We start from the raw sequence: 18,941 nt of genomic DNA on the forward strand, positions 1-18,941 counted from the left end.
AAATAAAAACCTGGGATTGTTTTTGCACACGGCCAAGCATTATAAAGCTTATTAACTATACCTATATAGTATCAACAATTTATATCAATCTTTATCCTGTGTAATGTAGAATTCATTATCATTTCGCCATCAGATTTCACTATGTTTATGAAGTCTGATTTTAACAGATGATGGATTCATATCATCTGACTATTATGACTAAACTGTATGGTACTGTATTATTTTATTGATGTACAGTATAATAAAAGTTATATTTTATTCCATTTATAATCATTTCACAAGAGTGGCCCAGAAAATAGCCCTACTTTTTTCTCTTCTGTTGTTCTGCGTGTAATGATGTCATGATCACTATTAATTAAAGACATAAGCAGATTTGACCAATTTTATCTCCAGTAGCATTTAACAAGTTAAAAAGAATCCTTTCAATCTTAATTCTCCGCAAATTAATCCAAATGAGTAATTTTTGAACCAGAGACTTCCTAACAATTACACAGTCTAGCCTGCTTCTTAGCAGGGAAGGAGTTAATGGAGCGTAATTCATAAAGCTAACTGGGTATACATAATAGACAGAATCACATATCTTGTCTGATGTTGACTGGTGTAGGATTCTGACTTTGCTTTGCTATCTGGCTTGATCAGCTTTGTGCGAGAGAGGTGAGGTGCGATGGTGAATGAGCCTTGCTTTTCATAGCTCATCCAGCTAAAAGCACCCTTTTAGCTGATTGAAACTTGGTAAGCGCACTCATGAAAGTGATTGGGGATTTATGTGGTAGCTAAATATAAACATATTGTAGTACATAAGCCACTGGAAAAAGTGTGTATTCAGTGGCTTGTAGCTGGACTGGCTGACAGCATATAGTGATCTCTACATATTCTCACAGCCATAACTTCATATTCTGGGTCATCAGTAAACTCACTTATCTATAATCACTTATCTTTAAACTCTGAAAGTATATTTTAATTTACTGGTGTACGTAGTGACCACATGTAAACCATTTCTTGTTCTAATCTCTAGGAATTCACATTAGCTAAGAAGAAAGGCAGTAGAAAAGGTAAGTTTATGTGACAGATCCTTGACCTCTTATACAATGGTTTCATTCTCTAACCTATGTCAGTGTGGTCATTTTCATATAGTTTCCATGATTGCTCTAAGCAGTCAGGCTGCCTGTCAGACTTTCCCCCATAGACTTCAATGGTGAGAAAGCTCCATTGAAGTCTATGGCAGGAACCGCTACGTTGTAGCCTTTGATGGTAACCACAAAGTTAATTGAGGTGAACGTTGCGGTTACCATCAATGGCTACAATATAATGATTCCCACCATAAACTTCAATGGAGTTTTCCCACCATTGAAGTCTATGCGTGAAAGTCTGACAGGCAGCCTGACCACTTAGAGCCGATCAGCAGGCAACTCCTACAGAGGCGCCCGCTAATTGACTGGCAGCTCCTGCATTGACAGGACTCACGTGGGTCTCGGTTATTCGCTCAGAGGAAGGGTATGTGTAAATACAGGGGACCCCTACTCATTTTGTCCCCTGTGTTTTCACAACCAGGACTGGCTCAGCAGAGCCTGGTGCTGGTTCTTAAAATACAGGGGACCCCTACGCATTTTGTTCCATGTATTTTAAGAACCAGGACAGGCTCTACAGAGCCCAGGGGTGGTTATGCTTGTGGGTTGGGGGGGTGCGTTATTTATTTATTTTTTAATAATTTTCAGTTACTACTTGCTTTTACACACAGAAGCCTTCACGGATCTCCCTGATCTTCTCATTGATCTGTGAGGACTTCTGTATAACTCGGACCTTTTAATGCTAGTCGCATTAAAAGGTCCGAATTTACATAGGGAAATACTCGTACAGATTTGCATAGTTAATAGCCTCAAACTCAAAACTTTGCAGGCTATTACAAACTCGGACATTTACATGTGCGAGAAAATCAGAGTTTGTCCCGCAGCAAAATCTCGCACCCTATTACATCTGGCCCATTCTGTTTAAACCATGAAGGAAAAGTAATACTGGTTCTTACTGCAGTCTGCGCTGTACTTGCTTTTTTATACAAGGTTATTCATTTGTAAACTATCATTACAGGATAAATGTATATGGTTTGAGGAGTAAGCACAGAATATAAGAAGTTTAATGAAAAATGCAAATTTGAAATCCTGTGCTGTCTTCTGCATATAATCTGCCACCTTGCATAAACCTATGCTAAAGAAACCATTCTTATACAGCAAACATACTGTAAACGCCACATACATTGACTATAAGATCATATGAAAGACATTCACAATTTTTATTTTATAAACAGATGATCCTCAATGAAACTCACCCCAGTATGACACTCATTTGTGTAGTAATGCATTTTGTCTCAGTCATAAAATAAATTGACACAATCCAGGTAAATAGGGTAAATAACACTTTTAATGATAGTTTTAATATGTTATTGCCCTTAGTATTTAATTTATTGCTGCTTAGGGGGGATAATAATTATAGTGAATAGATAGGTAAACCCTTAAGGCCATGCAACCTGCAACAGTGGTATACTCCCCTGCATGGGAAAATGGGTAATTGGGTCCTGATATTTTCAGAGGAGTTTAGAATTAATGATAGTGTCGTGCTACAGGAAAGCAAACCAAGGGTAAAAGTACCCAGCGCTGCAATACAATGCAGTAAGGGCAAGACAGAATATGGCATTAAAAAGCATTACAGGCCCTAAGGACAAGACTAAGAAATGGAGCGGAATGAATGTGGGCAACAGAGCGGACTGAGAAAGGAGAGGAATCAGAGATAGGAGGGAAAGAGAGACTGAAAATGAGGACATGAGGGGAAGAGAGAGGTTGAAAGAGAAAAGTGAATGACAATTCTAGTGAGTTAAAGTAGATAATAGTGTGATCAAGATACATGAATGATAGAGGAAAGAAAGAGTAGGAGGGTTGGGAAAAGGGGTAGAAATCAGATATGACAATAGGGAAAAGATGAATGAGAGACTCAAGGGAATGATGGTACCTGTAATAAGAAAAGAAGAATAGGGAAAAGCCAACTATTGATGAATGATGGGAGGGATGGGGAGAAAATGTCATCCGTATAGAGGCAGAGGAACAGAGAGAGCGATGAGAGAAGAAGAAAGAGAAATGTGAGGTGGCTCAGAGTGGTGATGGAAAGAGGTTGATAGAAATGATGATGGAGCACGAGAGAGAGAGAGAGAGAGAGAGAGAGAGAAAGAGAGAGATGGAGGAAGAGAGAGAGAGAGAAAGAGAGAGAGGGAGGGAATTTGATATCTGAATAGTGTAGGGGTGAATGATGAATGGAGTGAGAAGAATTTAGATATGAGGGTAGGGAGTAAGGGGTGAATGACAGATGGGATAGGCAAGATGTGATTGGTGAAAAGGGAAGGGGCTAGAAAACAGAGACTGATGGAGCAAGCAATAGGCAGGAAAACACCGAATTAACATGGTTAGAAAAAAATGTACTGAGAAATAAAAATAGAATAGAATGAGTCTGAAGATCAACTACATTAAATACAGAAAACAATATGTATAGGAGAAGAAAAGGGAAACACAGAGGACAATGGAAGGACACAGCAAAGAGAGAACATGAGAACTAAAAGGTGAAAGTGCACAAGAGAGCTGGAAAGTATTCATAGGGGAAGACAAATGAATTATTCATCAGATCTCAATGGGTGACACAGTAATAATAAAGAGAAGAGAGAAGCAGGAAAAGCGCAGTTAGCTATAGGACTGCTATTGCTGGGGACATATTTCATATACTTGACACACATTATCTTAATGACAACTTTCACAGATATTTAAACACCAGAGTATATTTACACCATTATTGTAACTCTTGTTCAGCGCTGAAAGGGTAATGATAGAGCTGCTGTAGCTGCCAGTGGTGCTTGTGAAGTTTGCACTGCGTAGGACAGATATGTACAGGCAGAGCGCAGAGCACAGGACACAGAATAGCCTGGAGGCTGGATGTGGGGGTGGACGTCATACACACAGATTTATAAATATATATATATACACATGATGAGACGATGAGCAGTGGAAAAAGAGAATAGATGCGGGTGGGCACACTTCTATCGCTTGTACTGAGCTCTCCATACACTATTATCTTTTTTCTTTCTCTACATTATGAGCTCTAGCATTCTTGCACTCTTAAAGGCGATGCCATGCTTATTGCTCTCTAAAAGGTTTTATCCCTCTCTCCAAAACACGTACACCTTTGATCTCTGTAAATAACTGCGCCGTTCCTTTTTTCACTAAGTTGTAACTTGTTCCCTCTGTAAATAGCAACATCTTACCCTGTCCATAAGAAGCTGCACCCTGATCTCTCTTTATAAAGTAATACTGTATTCTCTCTGTATATAGTTGCACCCTGTGTGTACCGTGCTGTCTTTAAAAGCTGTAATTAGCTGTTGACATAAATTGATGCAGCCTTCTCTATGCCCTCATCTGCCTTTGCAAGAAGCAGCCTCCCCTCCTTTACACATGGAAGCTACACCCTGTTCTCTTGTCTCTTGATAAATGACTGCTCCCCATGCTCTTCTTTCTTTTCTGTTACGAGCGTTGACAATGCATGCTATCAATCTCCATTTATACCTGCAACCATTATTGTAAATAACACCAGTGCTTTTTTCTCCTATTTATGAGCTCTACTTGTTTTGTTTTTCCTAAAGGTATCAGGGATCACAGGTTTAGTGAAAGACACATAAAAATGAATATTTCATATCTGCTACATTAAAAATGCACATAGCATGTCATTAAATAGCTACTTGCAACAATCCTTCTGTTGAGTCTGCACCTTTTGTTCTCTTTCATCTGCGCACCCATGACACTTTTGTTAAAGAGGTAAATAAATGCTGATGTATTCACTCCGCTTAAATCTAAAATGAGGAGATGATGTGACTGTGACAATTACCCAACTTCGGAAGCGCTTTCCACTGGGAGAGATATATTGTCCTGCAGTAGACTTGCAGGGTTGCATTAATCGAAAACTGATTTTGGTGACATACCAGCCCTGGCATGAGGTCACTGAGTAGCTTTACCTGAATAGGTGGCCCTGAGTGATGATGTCATAGACACCCAGTGGACATATTGCAAAATATGCATTTACATATTTGTGATTATATATACAGAGTGGAAGAGACTTGATGCAGCATTTATAGGTTCTGCAATAAGATGTCACTGTCAGGGTTCTTAGGTGGGAGTTGGGTTATCTCAGTATTACCACTGTGCTTAGTAGTAATCAGAGCCTCCTGAATGCCTTATTGCTTATCACATATAGTTCTGGAGTCTCTGAGCTCAGTCACTCTCTGGGGTGCAGTGTGCCTCTGTGCCAGGGCAAGTACAGCCCCTCAGATCTCAACCAAGCAGTCCTGAGGCACCAGGCCCCTCTTTTTCCCACTGGACACTTTAACAAAACCTTCAGACTCCACCTTTCCAACTCCCACGCATACCTAAGGAAAAAGAAGCCAGTAAAAATTTACTACAGGGCGAGAGAAGCAACATAATGAATTAAGAGAGAAAAGTGAGAAATTATATAGCGATGTAAGGGCCATGACTGTCAGCAGTGATATTGGTAGATTTTCTTTTGGTCTAGTACCATTTGGAAGACCACTATTGTTTTTCTGTAGAGTTTCACCTCTATGATTTGTTGTATGAATGAGCAAAACCTAGATTACTTTAGGGATTTGTACAAAATACATTTTTTACAGCTTTTCATATATGGATACTGTAGACCAGTGTTTTTCAACCACTGTGCGGTGGCATACTGAGCAGTTGTCAAGTGTGCTGCGAGGTCAGTGCAGTCAGAGCTGACTTTACTTGTACTGCTGGCCCAGGCAGTGTTGGGCTTTTCAGGAAGGCCAATGTGATTTTTTTTTTCTCTGTGGTCGCCAGCCAATGTGACTATTTTCTTCCTGTGGGGACCATTTTGTTTTATGTTTTTTTTCTGTGGTGCCCAATGTGTTTGTTTTTGTTATGTGGGGGCCTTAATGTTTTATTTTTTTCCTGTGCGGGCGATGTGTGTGTCTGTTTTTATGTGGGGGCCAATGTCTGTTCTTTTCCTTTGGGGGTGCCAATTAGTGAGTGTTTTTCCCATGGGGCACAATGTGTGTGTGATGGTGTGCCTTAGTCATTTTAAAATCTTGTACGGTGTGCCGCAAGTTGAAAAAGGTTGAATTTCACTGCTGTAGACAGTCATGACCCATAGCCAGAGTTTAGACAGTGGGTGGGACTTGTGATCCCATAATCACAAACAATCACATCATTGTGACAATTGTATTAGTCAAGTGTGTCACTTTTGATGAATACATATCAGATATATTACAGGTGGGTATCATTGCCATTTAGTAATGTCATGTGGGAATGTTACTGGCCTTCTATTAAGCAGTCTCTAGTTATTTGTCTAAATTCAACTCAATACCCCAGGTAGGATGGGGACATGGGAGCCATATGTTGTCAAAGTGAAATTAAGTTGTGTAGAAAGGAATGAATTACTTTCTTGGTATCCCACTGAGTGTAGCAGAAATACAGGCCTCTTGGCAAAGGGAAGGCTAATTGCCGCATTACCTTGACCTGTGAGTAAAGAGTATTATCAAGATAATACTATTACTAGTCTGCATTGGCCATGCTGTGATGACGAAGGAGTAGATATCGGATCTTCCAGCCAAAGGATAACAATGGCCTAGCTTATGAATGAAACATGTCATCTAGGGCCTTGTGTTGCTAGAGATGTCCTTGAACTGACCAGTTTTGGAGACAATATATCGCCTTGTCCATGTAAATGATAGTATGTCATGCACTCCATATTGGGCTCTGGGTAGTGAGTTCCTGGTCTTTCAGTGGGGAAAAGAGCCCTACTCTGAAACCCAAAGTGTACTTCTGAATGTGATCATTTGTGTAACACCCACTGCTATTGAAATGGGCTTAGTTCTGTCATCACATGTTGAGGCAGTGATATGTGCTGTTTATGAAAGTATGCATTTCTGGAACTGTGCAATGGTATAGACATGTATCCCTATAATCCCAGTCAGCTCCAACTACAGTACACTGGTTTCCAGAACATACAGTCATTTACAGTAATAGACTTAGAAATTAACAATAATCTCAAAATTGGACCTTTTCCTAAAATTCATTGATTATGAAGGATCTTAGCTCCAGTTGAAAACCTTTAAGAACTGTATCCCTGCTTGTTTGCGATTGCTTCCACCACGGAAGACATACAGTATATACTCACTTGTCCTTCTTTCAAACTTAGTTGTCCCTGCTCCTTGACTCCTTGGAAAGTCATTGTGCTCTTCCACACAGTCTCTCCCAGTCGCACCCGCTGCACAAAGTTTGCAGGGAAGAAGCCAGTCCGGTCACAGCATTTTCCCTGCAATATAATTACATAATATGACTTCCATCTTCATTACTAACCCATACTGTGGGCCTGATTCAGTGTCGATGTCAGACGCCAGTGGAAATTGTTGCATGTGCCCGAGCCGTACTGCGCATGCATCCTGATGGTGACCACCGAGCACGTAGAAAGAATTTGGATGCAGTGATAGGCAATTTCAGTGGGCATTCCTGGGTGGTAACATGGGAGTGGCTAGCCAGGTGCGGACATGACGTGATCATCGACTGCATCTTTTTCCACAGCTGAACTGATTTTGGCAGCCATGTTCAGACAGACATTCTGCGCTTCCATCGATGATGCGACCGATTGGTGTTCCTTAATACACAAAGCGGCGGATTAGGGCTGCAGACAGCGTCTCTGTACAAATCCCATCGGCTGCTACAATAGCATAAAACTGCAGTTGCGCTGTAGAAAAAGATGCAGTAGCTGCCGCGTTAGTGTCAACCTCTGAATCGGGCCCTGTATCCACTGCATGTGTTCCCACCAATATGACTGCAATAGACTGGCAGGAACATTGTATTTGTATCCTTCTTAAGCATTTCATCTTTCCCTTACTCCTCTCCCCTCTTCTTTCATCTTCCAATGACCTCCCGCTGTGTGTATCACAGTGTGACCTCACCCATCTGCCCACACTGAAAGGAGGGTATGGAACCTGTGACAATGAAGTATATAGAGCGAGGCTGACAGCCAGCAGTATATTGTGGGTGGAGGGGGTCATGAATAATTACATGCTCACAGATGTGTAGAAATGAAACCCATAAGAAACTATCTTCTCATCCCTCTATTATATCTGTCCAAACTTATTGTTTCACACCTCTCTATCACTTATTTCTTTTTAGTATTCCTAGCACTATACAAAGATATAGAATCAAAGATCTGCCATTCTCCACTCTATTATCACTTGTTTACGGTATCTCTCTCCTACCTCTACCTGCTGAGACCATGAAATCTGGATTTCTCACCTTCCACCAATCCTCACTTGAGTCATCCATCACCATAACTCTGTCACCGGGCCTGTGGGGGGAGGAGGAGAACAGGAGACAAATTGAAAGAGGGAGGGATGTAGAGAAAGGGGGATATAGTTATAGATAGGAGAATGAAAGACATATAGAGGAGAGTTACTATTATTGTTTATATATAGGCATACAAAGTAATGTGGAGAAGCCAAACTAAGTAATATATTGAAGACTATATATGATAAAATGAAAGAGTAGATTTGAGATAAGATGATCAAATAAACAGAAATTGGGAAAACAAAGAGATAAGGAGATGTCCATTACATTGTGCTTCATTGTACAAAGAAGAAATAATGATGGATATGGGGATTCACAAAGGTCAGACTGAAATTATTAAAATTGATTAAATAAATAGACTAAAGCTGGGTACAAACTGGCCGATATATTGGCCGATCAATTGACTGGCCAATATATCTGCTGCCTGTTGGCCAGTGTGTATAGACTATATGTCTGTGAACGACGTCATTCACAGACATTGGCTGTGCTGCACAGCCGATAGACAGATATATCTGCAGACATATCTGTCCATCAGCAAGTGTGTATGGGCCGTCTGCAGAACGGTCGTACACATGCAGCAGGAGCCGCACAGGAGGGGATCCGTCCCCTATCTGCCCACCAGCCAGTGGGACACGCGGTTGCCGGATAGATGATGGTCGTTCAGTGTGTATGAGCGACCTAGGGGCGCCGAGAGGGGGGGAGCTGGTACTAATTACCCGGGCCCGGGCTTGCTGGAGGGGCCTGGCGGGGGCCCAGGTCCGGCGCCGCCCCCCTCCATCTTACATGAAAGCAGCCCAGCACACGCTGCTGTGTGCTGGGCTGCACTGGGAGACTGCTTGCGGCTGCTAAGTAGCAGCCACAGCAGTCTCCTATGCCTGTGGGGAGAGCGATCACACTGATTGTGCCCCCCACTTGCTATGCGCCAGGCTGAGGGGCTCGGCTCACAGCACCCTCCTCCTCCCAAAAAATGTGTTTTGTTTTGTTTCTTTTCCCTGAGGAGGCATGGCCACACCTCCTGTGATTAGGCCACGCCCCTTCTTCCCCCAGGCCCAGAGCGGCTGTCGGCACCCCTGGAACGACCAGCATCTACAAATATATCTGCATATCACTCGATCTGCAGATATATCTGTCAGGTGTGTACCCACCTTAAATAATATATTAAAATCCTAATATTTAGAAAAGACAGAACAGTGGTCAAATGATGATATGTAATTATTATAGACAATATGCATGTGCTCAATGCTCATACGGGCAGCACAGATGGTGTAATGGTTAGCATTACTGCCTCACAGCACTGAGATCGTGGGTTCAATTCCCACTTTGGCCCTAAATGTGTGAGTTTGTATATTCTCCCTGTGCTTGAGGTGGGTTGGGTTATCCGGTTTCCTCCCTCACTCTAAAAATATACTGATAGGTTAATTGGCTCCCTGCAAAAATGAACCCTAGTGTGTATGTGTATGTGTGTGCATGTACATGTGGTAGGGAATATAGGCCCTCATTCAGAGCCGGACGCTCTGAGCAGAGCGCTCGCTCTGAATGAGGGCCATCCTCCATAAAAATGGAGCGTCCTCCTGGACGCTCGTATAGCTGTGGGTCACCACCCACAGCACATACGAGCGTGCAGGATGATGGTCGCGATGGTCTTGACCATCGCGACCATCGCCAGTGCGACCAGAAGCCTGTGGTCGGGTTTTTCGACCACAAGCCCTGGAGTGATTTTGGCTTCTGACGGTAGGCGTTCCCTTGGGAACGCCCCCGTCTGGGAGGCACGCCCACCAAAGGGGGCGTGCTGTCAATCAACATCGACAGCACGTCCCCTTTGATCAGACACAACGAGCGAAAGAAAGTCCTTCTCTCGTTGCGTCTCGCGCATGCGCACGACGGAGCTCCCTCCGTCGTGCGCATGCTCAGTGCACACCATCGACCCACTTGCGAGCGGACAGCTGCTCGCGAGTGGGTCTGAATCAGGCCCATAGAGTGTAATCTCCACTGGGGCAGGGACTGATGTGAATGGCCAAATATTCTCTCTGTAAAGTGCTGCAGAATATGTGTGCACTATATAAATAACTGGTAATAAATAAATATTAATAATGGGTCAGGGTACACTCTTCATATGTAAACATGTAACAAATAAAAAAAAAAGAATATAGAGAAACAAAAATGCAGAGAGTAACAACCTACAGCAATGTCTAACACTAGATTGATTAAAACAAGTTGACAGCTAGTTGCTATGTGTTACTGCATGCTTATGCTTTGTTATAAATACACAAAAATAATTAGATTTCATTACTTTTGCATATTTCAAGTACAAAAAAGATCATGTTTAAGAAACACAAAATTGATAGCATTTATTTTAAATGTGCCTACATTATTTGAATGTAAAATGTTTAGTCTAACATCTTCAGTGGCGGGCTGGGCCGGGGGGCAGGGTGCCATGTGCCCCCCAGGCCGGTAACATTTTAGTGTCCAGGGGCCGCACGCAGCCATGCTCTGCATATACATAGCAGCGCAGGCTGTGGAAGGCCGTCGGCTGGGGCTGGTCCTCCTCTCCTCTCTGCTCCATCGGACTTCCTACCTCTTGCCCCGCTTCCTGTTCTCCGTTCTCTCGCAGCGGGCCCCAGGCCATTAATTGCAGCTGCAGTCAGTGACAGTGTCACAGTACAGTGCAGTTCGAAGTAGGCTAACAGGGAGGTGGAGTCGGGACAGGGGGCGGGGCTACACGGCAGTCAGTGCCAGGCCAGCAGCAGCATGGATGAGAGTGGGTGGAGGAGACAGAGTACATAAACAGTGAGTATACTGTATCCTGTCTGACAGTAAGGTGATAGAGAGGGGGGGATCCTGTGACTGTGTATGTATCTGTGTGTATAAGTGTGAGTCTCTGTAACTGTATCTGTGTGTATGTATGTGTCTCTGTAACTGTATGCATGTATCTGTGTGTATGTATGTGTCTCTGTAACTGTATGCATGTGTGTATATATGTGTCTCTATAACTGTATGTATATGTGTTTGTCTGTGTATGTGTTTATATTTAAGTGTGTTATGCATGTTTGTGTGTGACTGTGTGTATGTCTGTATAAGTGTGTGTATGTATGTCTGTGACTGTGGGTATGTGTGTCTGACTATATTTATCAGTGTGTGTATGTGATTATATGTGGACTGTGTGTGTATTAATTTGTGACTGTAGGTGTGTATCAGTGTGTAACTGTATGTATGTGTGTATCAGTGTGTAACTGTATGTATGTGTGTATTAGTGTGTGACAGTGAATAAATGTGTATATGCATGTGTGTAACTGTATGTGCGTATGTGACTATGTGTGTGTGTATTAATTTGTGACTAGGTGTGTATTAGTGTGTGACTGCAAAATGTGTCTGTATGTATGTGTGTAACTGTATGTATGTGTGTTATTGTATATGTGTGCAGTGGTGTAACTACTGCAGGTGCAGTAAGTGCAGATGCTATGGGGCCCGGACCGTCCCGGGGCCCGGCCCCCCATCTGCATCTACGGTGCCAGGCCTCGGTCTATGCCCCGCCCAGGCCACTTCATAGCATGTGCCCCCCAGACTAAAAGTTGCCAGCCAGCCCCTGCTCATCTTAGTAACTGTATTGAGTGACAGATGTCTGATAAATATTAAGATCAAACATACAATGACTAAACCAGGGATTCATTTATTTAATTTACTTTAGTTACTGAAAATGACCATGCAACTACCCAACATTCTAATGGGTTCAGTTTGTGCAGTGTGCCAAATTCATAATATACTATATAGAAATGCCCCAACTAATATGTCACACAGCAGAACCCCCAAATCATAATGTACCTCATAACACTGCTGCCAATTCATAATATGCCACACATCTGTGCCACAAATTCATTACAGGCTACACAGCTGTATCCCCACTTCATAATTATGCTACACACCAATGCCTCAAATACATAAAACATGCCACACATTTGTGCCCCCAATGCGTAATATGCCAAACATTTGTGGCCCCCAATACATAACATGCCACACATTTGTGCCCTATACATAATGTGCCACACATTTGTGCCCCAAAACATAATATGCCACACAGCTGTGCCCCAAATTTATTGTATGCCACATAGCCATGAATTATGCCACACAATGCCCCAATACATATGTCATACATATGCCCCAAATTATTTATATGCCATACAGTTGTATCTCCAATACATTATGCCACACATCCATGTCCTAACACATATTTATGGCACACATCTGTGCCATAATATATGTCAGCACCTATTAACTCCCCACACACTCACCCTGCCTGCACTCATGTACCCCCCCAACACATACACACACACACACACACACACACGCACACACACACTCACCAGGCCAGAACTCAATAAAACCAACCAAGCACACGCACTAACCAGGTCTGCACTCATTATCCCCCCCACCACACACACACACACACACACACACACACTTCCACTGCCAGCAATCAAAAAAACTACCGCCCACACACTAACCCTGCCAGCAGTCAATTAAACCGCCCCCCCCCCACACCCTATACACACAAGCCCCACCAACACTTTACACACACTCACTCATTGATCCTTTCCCCTCACCAAAAAGTAATAAGAGATATGCCGTACCAGCCTCCATTCAGCAGCAGCTCCTCATGTTGTCTGAGGGGTGGAGCTACTTATGTGAGTGACAGGCTGGCACCTAGAGGGAAGGAGAGTACTGGAGGCAGCACCACTGCTGCTGACTCTACCACACTGACAGGAAAGTGTGCAGTGCCAGGGGCTTCAGGGGGCTGAGGGAGCTCCTGCATCAGCTTTGGTAATCATCAGTAGTCAGAACAGAAAGACAACTTTCTTCTTTTTTTTTTTATGTGGACTCAGCGTGCTCTCCAGTGGCTGGCGCACTTAAGCAGTTGCCTAAAGCTGCCTAGTGGTATCACCGGCCATTCATATATATCTCTACCAGAACTTGGCAGACTAGCTTAGCTGAGACCAGTGAGTAAAGTGGTCCTAGAGACGTGGTGGAACTCACCCCACCCTTCCCCCCCCCCCAATCCTCGGCGCTATCTTAATAAAGAGATATACTCTATAGTGCCAACTCCGGGAGCCAGAAGCTGGGAGCTCATGAATGAACTTCAGCCTCCTCCTGCTGCTGCTGCGCGTGCCCAGCAACTCCCTGCGGTGCAGGGCTGACTGGCCAGGTAAGGTGGGCTGGAGGAGGCGGAACTGGTTCCATCTCCAAATAGAACTGACGGAACACAGTTCCTCCCCGTTCCAGCCCACTTTAACCCCTGGCTAAGACATCAGCCAGAGTCTTTCTTAACTAGCTGAACCCAGGTACATTAAGTTGGGCATCCCATCACTGTTTTAGACTTACGGAGCCCATTGGAGTATCTATAATGGGTGCAGGGTGTACGGTACACACAGGCTCCTGGGTATATGGGGAGCTTATGCCGTACACCATGCACCCATATTATATTATACTTACCTCATCTAAGTCCCGCTTCAGCCAGCGCTGCATACAGAAATCACTGGAAAAATTACTCACTGGCCATTTTCCCGGAGATTTGCGCATGCGCAAAAGAGAAGTATCCTGGAACATACAGGACACGGCATGTTCCCGGATACCTGAGGATGCGCAGTAGACTCTGGCACAAGACAGAATCTGCTGCGCTGCCGAAGAGTAGGTGTTCCGCACGAAAGCTGCACACCGGCCCCCTCCTCTCTTAAACCTCCCCGGGAAGAGGCCCGACTTATTGCCTCAAATTCCCGACTCACCAGCACCTGGCTCGGGGGATCAAGGAAATCCAACATGTTGGATTTCCCAGATTTGCCAATATCAACCAAAAAAGGATCAGCAAATTGGAGATTTTTAACATGCAGTATTTCACTGATTCCCAAACAGATCACTGATCTTTGATGCCCGCCGATCGGCTGAACGGATTGGCTTTGGGGGATCGGGGAATTGCAGCTCTTATGGCCCTCATAAGTTTGTTTTATTAGGTTTGCAGACAACTTAGCTAAAACATGTGAGAAAGTGGTAATCATATCTAGTTGGTGTGAAAAAATATTCTGTTGTGCTCTACAATTGAGAACAAAACAGTGATAAGACAAGACTGGGTAATAACAGACAGACAAGGAAGTAACACATTTAGATAGCAATGTTAATATAGTCAGTACACATAAATAAGTGGTAGGTGGGTGCACAGTGTATTATGGTAAATGTCTAAGTGTTTGAAAAACATTTTGATGTATGGTCTTGTCTAGAACAGAACATGGTATATAGGATGGGCATGCAGCGATTAAATTGCATGTTATAGGGACACAATGGCTGGTACTCACTGCAGTGGAAGATCATTGATCTCTTGAGGCAGGAACTTATATAAAGCCACATAGCAGTACATAGGAGAGATTTCCTTCCTAGTCCTGCCGCCTGACAATGAGCTCTGTGCACACAGAAACATGCAGGTTAGTTTCACAAAACTAAAATATCCATAACCCCCATTTGTCAATCACTCACCGACACACTCTGTGTATCTTCACTTATGATGGCCTCATCTGCAGAGAACACTGAGAGCAGAGGAAAGCAATAGATAAGAGGACAGTGACGAACAATAGAGTTGAGAGACGTAGGGGCAGGATAAGGACAGTAAGAAGTAGAGAGGATGCAGTGGGACTCTCACCTGGGTGGCTTGGACTGTCCTCACTACTTTGGATGCTGCCCTCTGGGTCATCTGGTCTCTCCTCCTTCTCACTCTGCAAGTAACGCAGGCATATAGTAATCTGATACTGGCAAAAACTATACTAAGTGTTAGGCATTGGCTACGTCTGTGATTATTGTCTATTTGACCTCTGCAAGATGCAATTTACTCTCAAATAGATGTAATCTCACTTACCAGGCTGCGGGTGGGTGACTCGGACACGCTGCTACATGTGGAACGATTTACATGGGCTAGAGAGGTTCCATAGCGCAATGCCTCATACACAGGATCAACCTTACCTCTGGGACCAGCTATAAGGAAAGGGAGGAACAGATAGAAACTGATAAGCAAGAGAGAAAGACAGACAATTATAAATCTGTACAGATAGAGAGTTATAGCAGATAATGCCAGTGACACATTCCAAGCATGTAGATACATTTAAAAGTCTGCAAAGTAGTAGACTTTTTGTACTAGAATTTCAGGCAACATAGTTTAAGGGTAGATACCATACCTTTCTGCATGTCAAGGGAGGCTTTAACTTAAACTACATGTTACTCAGTGAAAATACTCTTATTATACTCTAATACCTCTTATACATATAAACATATTTGGGGGTTGCGGCAGAGTATATTAAAAACCAGAGCAATTCAATATTGCTTCGGTGCTGGGATGGCTGCTCCAAAAAGCATACATTCTCAAGATACTGTACCTATCACTGATAATCCCTCCTCTAATAAGTAGCGGTGTAAGTTTACCTTGCTGGCCGGGACTGACCTGGCAGTGTTCGTGTGCATGCATGACCTGAGATAATGCTTGCGCACTGGGCATTCATGACCGATCACATCCCTCTATGCAACCTGGACATTTTTTCCATAGGAAGGAACGGAGCAATGGGAACCAATGCTATCCGAAGATGGCATACAGTAGATTCATACAGGCAAACCTTTAAAACTTTAAGGGATCTATTTACTAAGCTTTGATAGGAGATAAAGTGAACGGAGGTAAGGTACCAGCCAATCAGCTCCTAACTGTCATTTTTCAATCACAGCCTGTGACTTGGCAGTTAGGAACTGATTGGCTGGTACCTTTATCTCTGAGTCCTAACAAAGCTTAGTAAATAAACCCCTATGTTTTTGAAGTTTACTGAATAGTAGACGGCCCCATCGGGCCCCTAATAATGAATGGTCCCGTTATTAAAAACTTGCAGAAACCAGCATTTCCCCATTGAGCTCCTTAATCACAAAAACAAAAATGACATCCAAAAACTGGTTAATGCTGTGTGTAACCATATTTTTCTACATTCTATAATAATACTTAGATTAATTAGTCAGTAGTTCAATAATTACTTCATTTTTTGGGATGGGTAAACTCATCAAATTATAACTTGTTGGGGGTACTTGAAGATTGGAATTAAGAAACCCTGTTCTAGACCAGCTACTTGCTCTTGGTAGTATTCTACCAATCTTCTACAAGAAAACCGGCTGTGAAAAAGTCCCATTTTTGTTTGACCACTATCTCTTTGAATATATATAATTAGTTGACACGTTAAATAGGCAACAACCAATAGAAAAACAGAAAGCATGTGCTTGTGACTATTGCTGTTTAAAAGAAAAGCCTGTAGTACTTTCCACAGTTTGTCACAACAGTTTTTCATCCGAAGTAATCGTTTATGGCCAAGCACTGACTATCTTCTGGTGGGCTTTTATTCTACATTTGTTATTGGAGCCTCCTGAAAGAAATGTATGTTTCTAATAAACATACAGAAGCCCAAAGAGAGATCAGGGGGTTTATTTAATAAGCATTTGACAAAGTTTTTGATCTTCTGTCATTTTTGCTGTGTCCCATGTCAAAAATTGACAAATATTATAGATTTTGACAAATCGTAGTTCCCCAAAGTTCGTACATTATCAAATGGCAATCTTTATATCTTACCAGGTACTGGTGACTCCTTGGGGCTGGAATGAGGCTCTTGGATTAGTAGCGGAGAACTGAAATTCCGTCGAAAAGATGTAGACTAGAATAAAATGGTAGATAGAAGATAGGGATACGAATAATAAATAACAATGAGAGGTTTGTTCAGTGACAGTGTGTTGGGAACTGTACAACAGTCACCTGAGGCATAACAAAGTTATAAAAATAAAGAAAACTAAATAAAGGGAACATTATACAGTATATGCAGAGAATCAGGGAAAGTCATTTATGAAATTCAAAACCTCCAGGATGCATCTTTGCAGGTATTTTGTACCATGATTTGTGCTAAAACAGCTAGCAAGATGGCAACATTTGCCTGAGAACAGAATTTTGCACCATTGATAGGGTGAAGTTTGGAGTGAAGGAATTCCGTGCAAAGTTTAATGTAGGCTCACTAGTGTGTTTAGTTTTGTGGAGCAGTGCAACAATGTGATACCTCATTGTGTCGTGAGAATATTGAGAGGAACGGAGAGGGTACAGTTTAGCAGCATACTTTGTTGTACAGAAGGACAAATGAACATTTCCGGCCTACAAAAAAATCTGATTTTTGCACCAGCTCTTTTTCTTTCCCATTGAGCTGTAGCACATGTTATGTGCACATAAAATGCCAAATGTAAAACAAGCTAAACACACCTAAAAGTTACATGTAATAAAAACAGCCCTCCAGTCCCCTTACTGTTATGGTTAATTTAAGCCAAAAATAAGGTAACTGATAAATTGGTCCACATATTGACTATAAGTTTACGCTATATACCTGCCATATTGTGGTTGTAATCACACCCCAAATGCCACAGAGCACTCCCCTCCACCCTAATTCACAAATAAGGTGAAGCCAAGCACTATGTTAGCACAAAATAGGAAAGGAAACATTAAATATAATAAAATGGGTGGTTCTAAAGTGATAGGAGGTTGAACCTTGATGTCACCCTTGCATTTTTTGTATAATGGACCTCTTGAGATTTTCCTGGCTCTCCGCACATCAAAGTGCACTTCTAGTTTATGAAGGGTTCTCCTGATAGATGTAAATAGACCTTGAGATGCACTAGGGGAGCTGGATAGGAAGTTGGGTGCAAGACCAAGGCATTTTTCTCTACGCATCAAGTGGACATCATAAATGACCAATACTAGAACTTCAGAAATAAGAGAAGAAAAGGAAATCATTTGTGAGTGTTGAACATGACTCTTACCATCTTCCCCAGACATTGTTGGTGTGATACTTCTTCTGAGCACCACAGATGGACCCCGATCTTACACATCTTACAGCGCAAACCCTGCTTGGAGTTACCTAGACATTGGTGAGATGATGGATAAAAACATAAATAGTGAATGATAGAGACATTAGGCAGTTTAGCGAAGATAAAACAGGAATACATTGCTTATTATATGACTGATTTAAATTTAGTATTTTACTTCAGAACAGACTGTACTGTAGGTGTGTCTGTCAGAAATTATTTTATACTACAACATAATATAGTATGTCACTGCACCACTTCCAGACCCTGAGATTTCAGCCCTCCAGTCAACACATCTCAAGGCTGTACGGTGGCACAGTGGTTATCATTGCTGGATCACAATGCTGGGTTCATGGGTTCAGCTTTTATCAGGGCCCTATCTGTGTGTCATTTTTATATTTCCCCTGTGTTGCTCCACTTATTTTGTTTTAACAGAATTCTGTCAATTCTACAAATATCAGTAAAGGAGCAGTGGCAAGAGTGTGTATTCTCTGGGCATGTCACCCTGCAGCCCGGCCACCAAAGCGAGCCCATGCAATTCACTCACTGTTCCAATTATTGTTGGCTGCTATTCTCATCGGAGTAAACACCAGCCTAAACTGGGACTAATATTTCTGTTTTTATAACTGTAAT

The 18,941-nt window shown here is 42.6% G+C and overlaps 1 protein-coding gene across 1 annotated transcript in view; it reads right to left on the reverse strand.

Moving 5' to 3' along the window:
• Window positions 1-2,356: 2,356 nt before the first annotated feature.
• Window positions 2,357-18,941, reverse strand: part of STAC2 (SH3 and cysteine rich domain 2) — a 54,295-nt gene continuing 37,710 nt past the window's right edge. The window contains exons 3-11 of the mRNA XM_088474612.1: window positions 18,264-18,361; window positions 17,038-17,119; window positions 15,301-15,416; window positions 15,088-15,160; window positions 14,925-14,974; window positions 14,747-14,850; window positions 8,358-8,409; window positions 7,234-7,371; window positions 2,357-5,452 (exon numbers count right to left, since the gene is read on the reverse strand). Of these exons, the coding sequence (XP_088330738.1) occupies window positions 5,351-5,452; window positions 7,234-7,371; window positions 8,358-8,409; window positions 14,747-14,850; window positions 14,925-14,974; window positions 15,088-15,160; window positions 15,301-15,416; window positions 17,038-17,119; window positions 18,264-18,361 (815 nt within the window). The 3' untranslated portion in view covers window positions 2,357-5,350. The remainder of the gene's footprint in view (window positions 5,453-7,233; window positions 7,372-8,357; window positions 8,410-14,746; window positions 14,851-14,924; window positions 14,975-15,087; window positions 15,161-15,300; window positions 15,417-17,037; window positions 17,120-18,263; window positions 18,362-18,941) is intronic.

This window comes from Taudactylus pleione, unplaced genomic scaffold (assembly GCF_031769625.1).
Source record: "Taudactylus pleione unplaced genomic scaffold, aTauple2 ptg000155l, whole genome shotgun sequence".
NCBI classification, from domain to species: domain Eukaryota; kingdom Metazoa; phylum Chordata; class Amphibia; order Anura; family Myobatrachidae; genus Taudactylus; species Taudactylus pleione.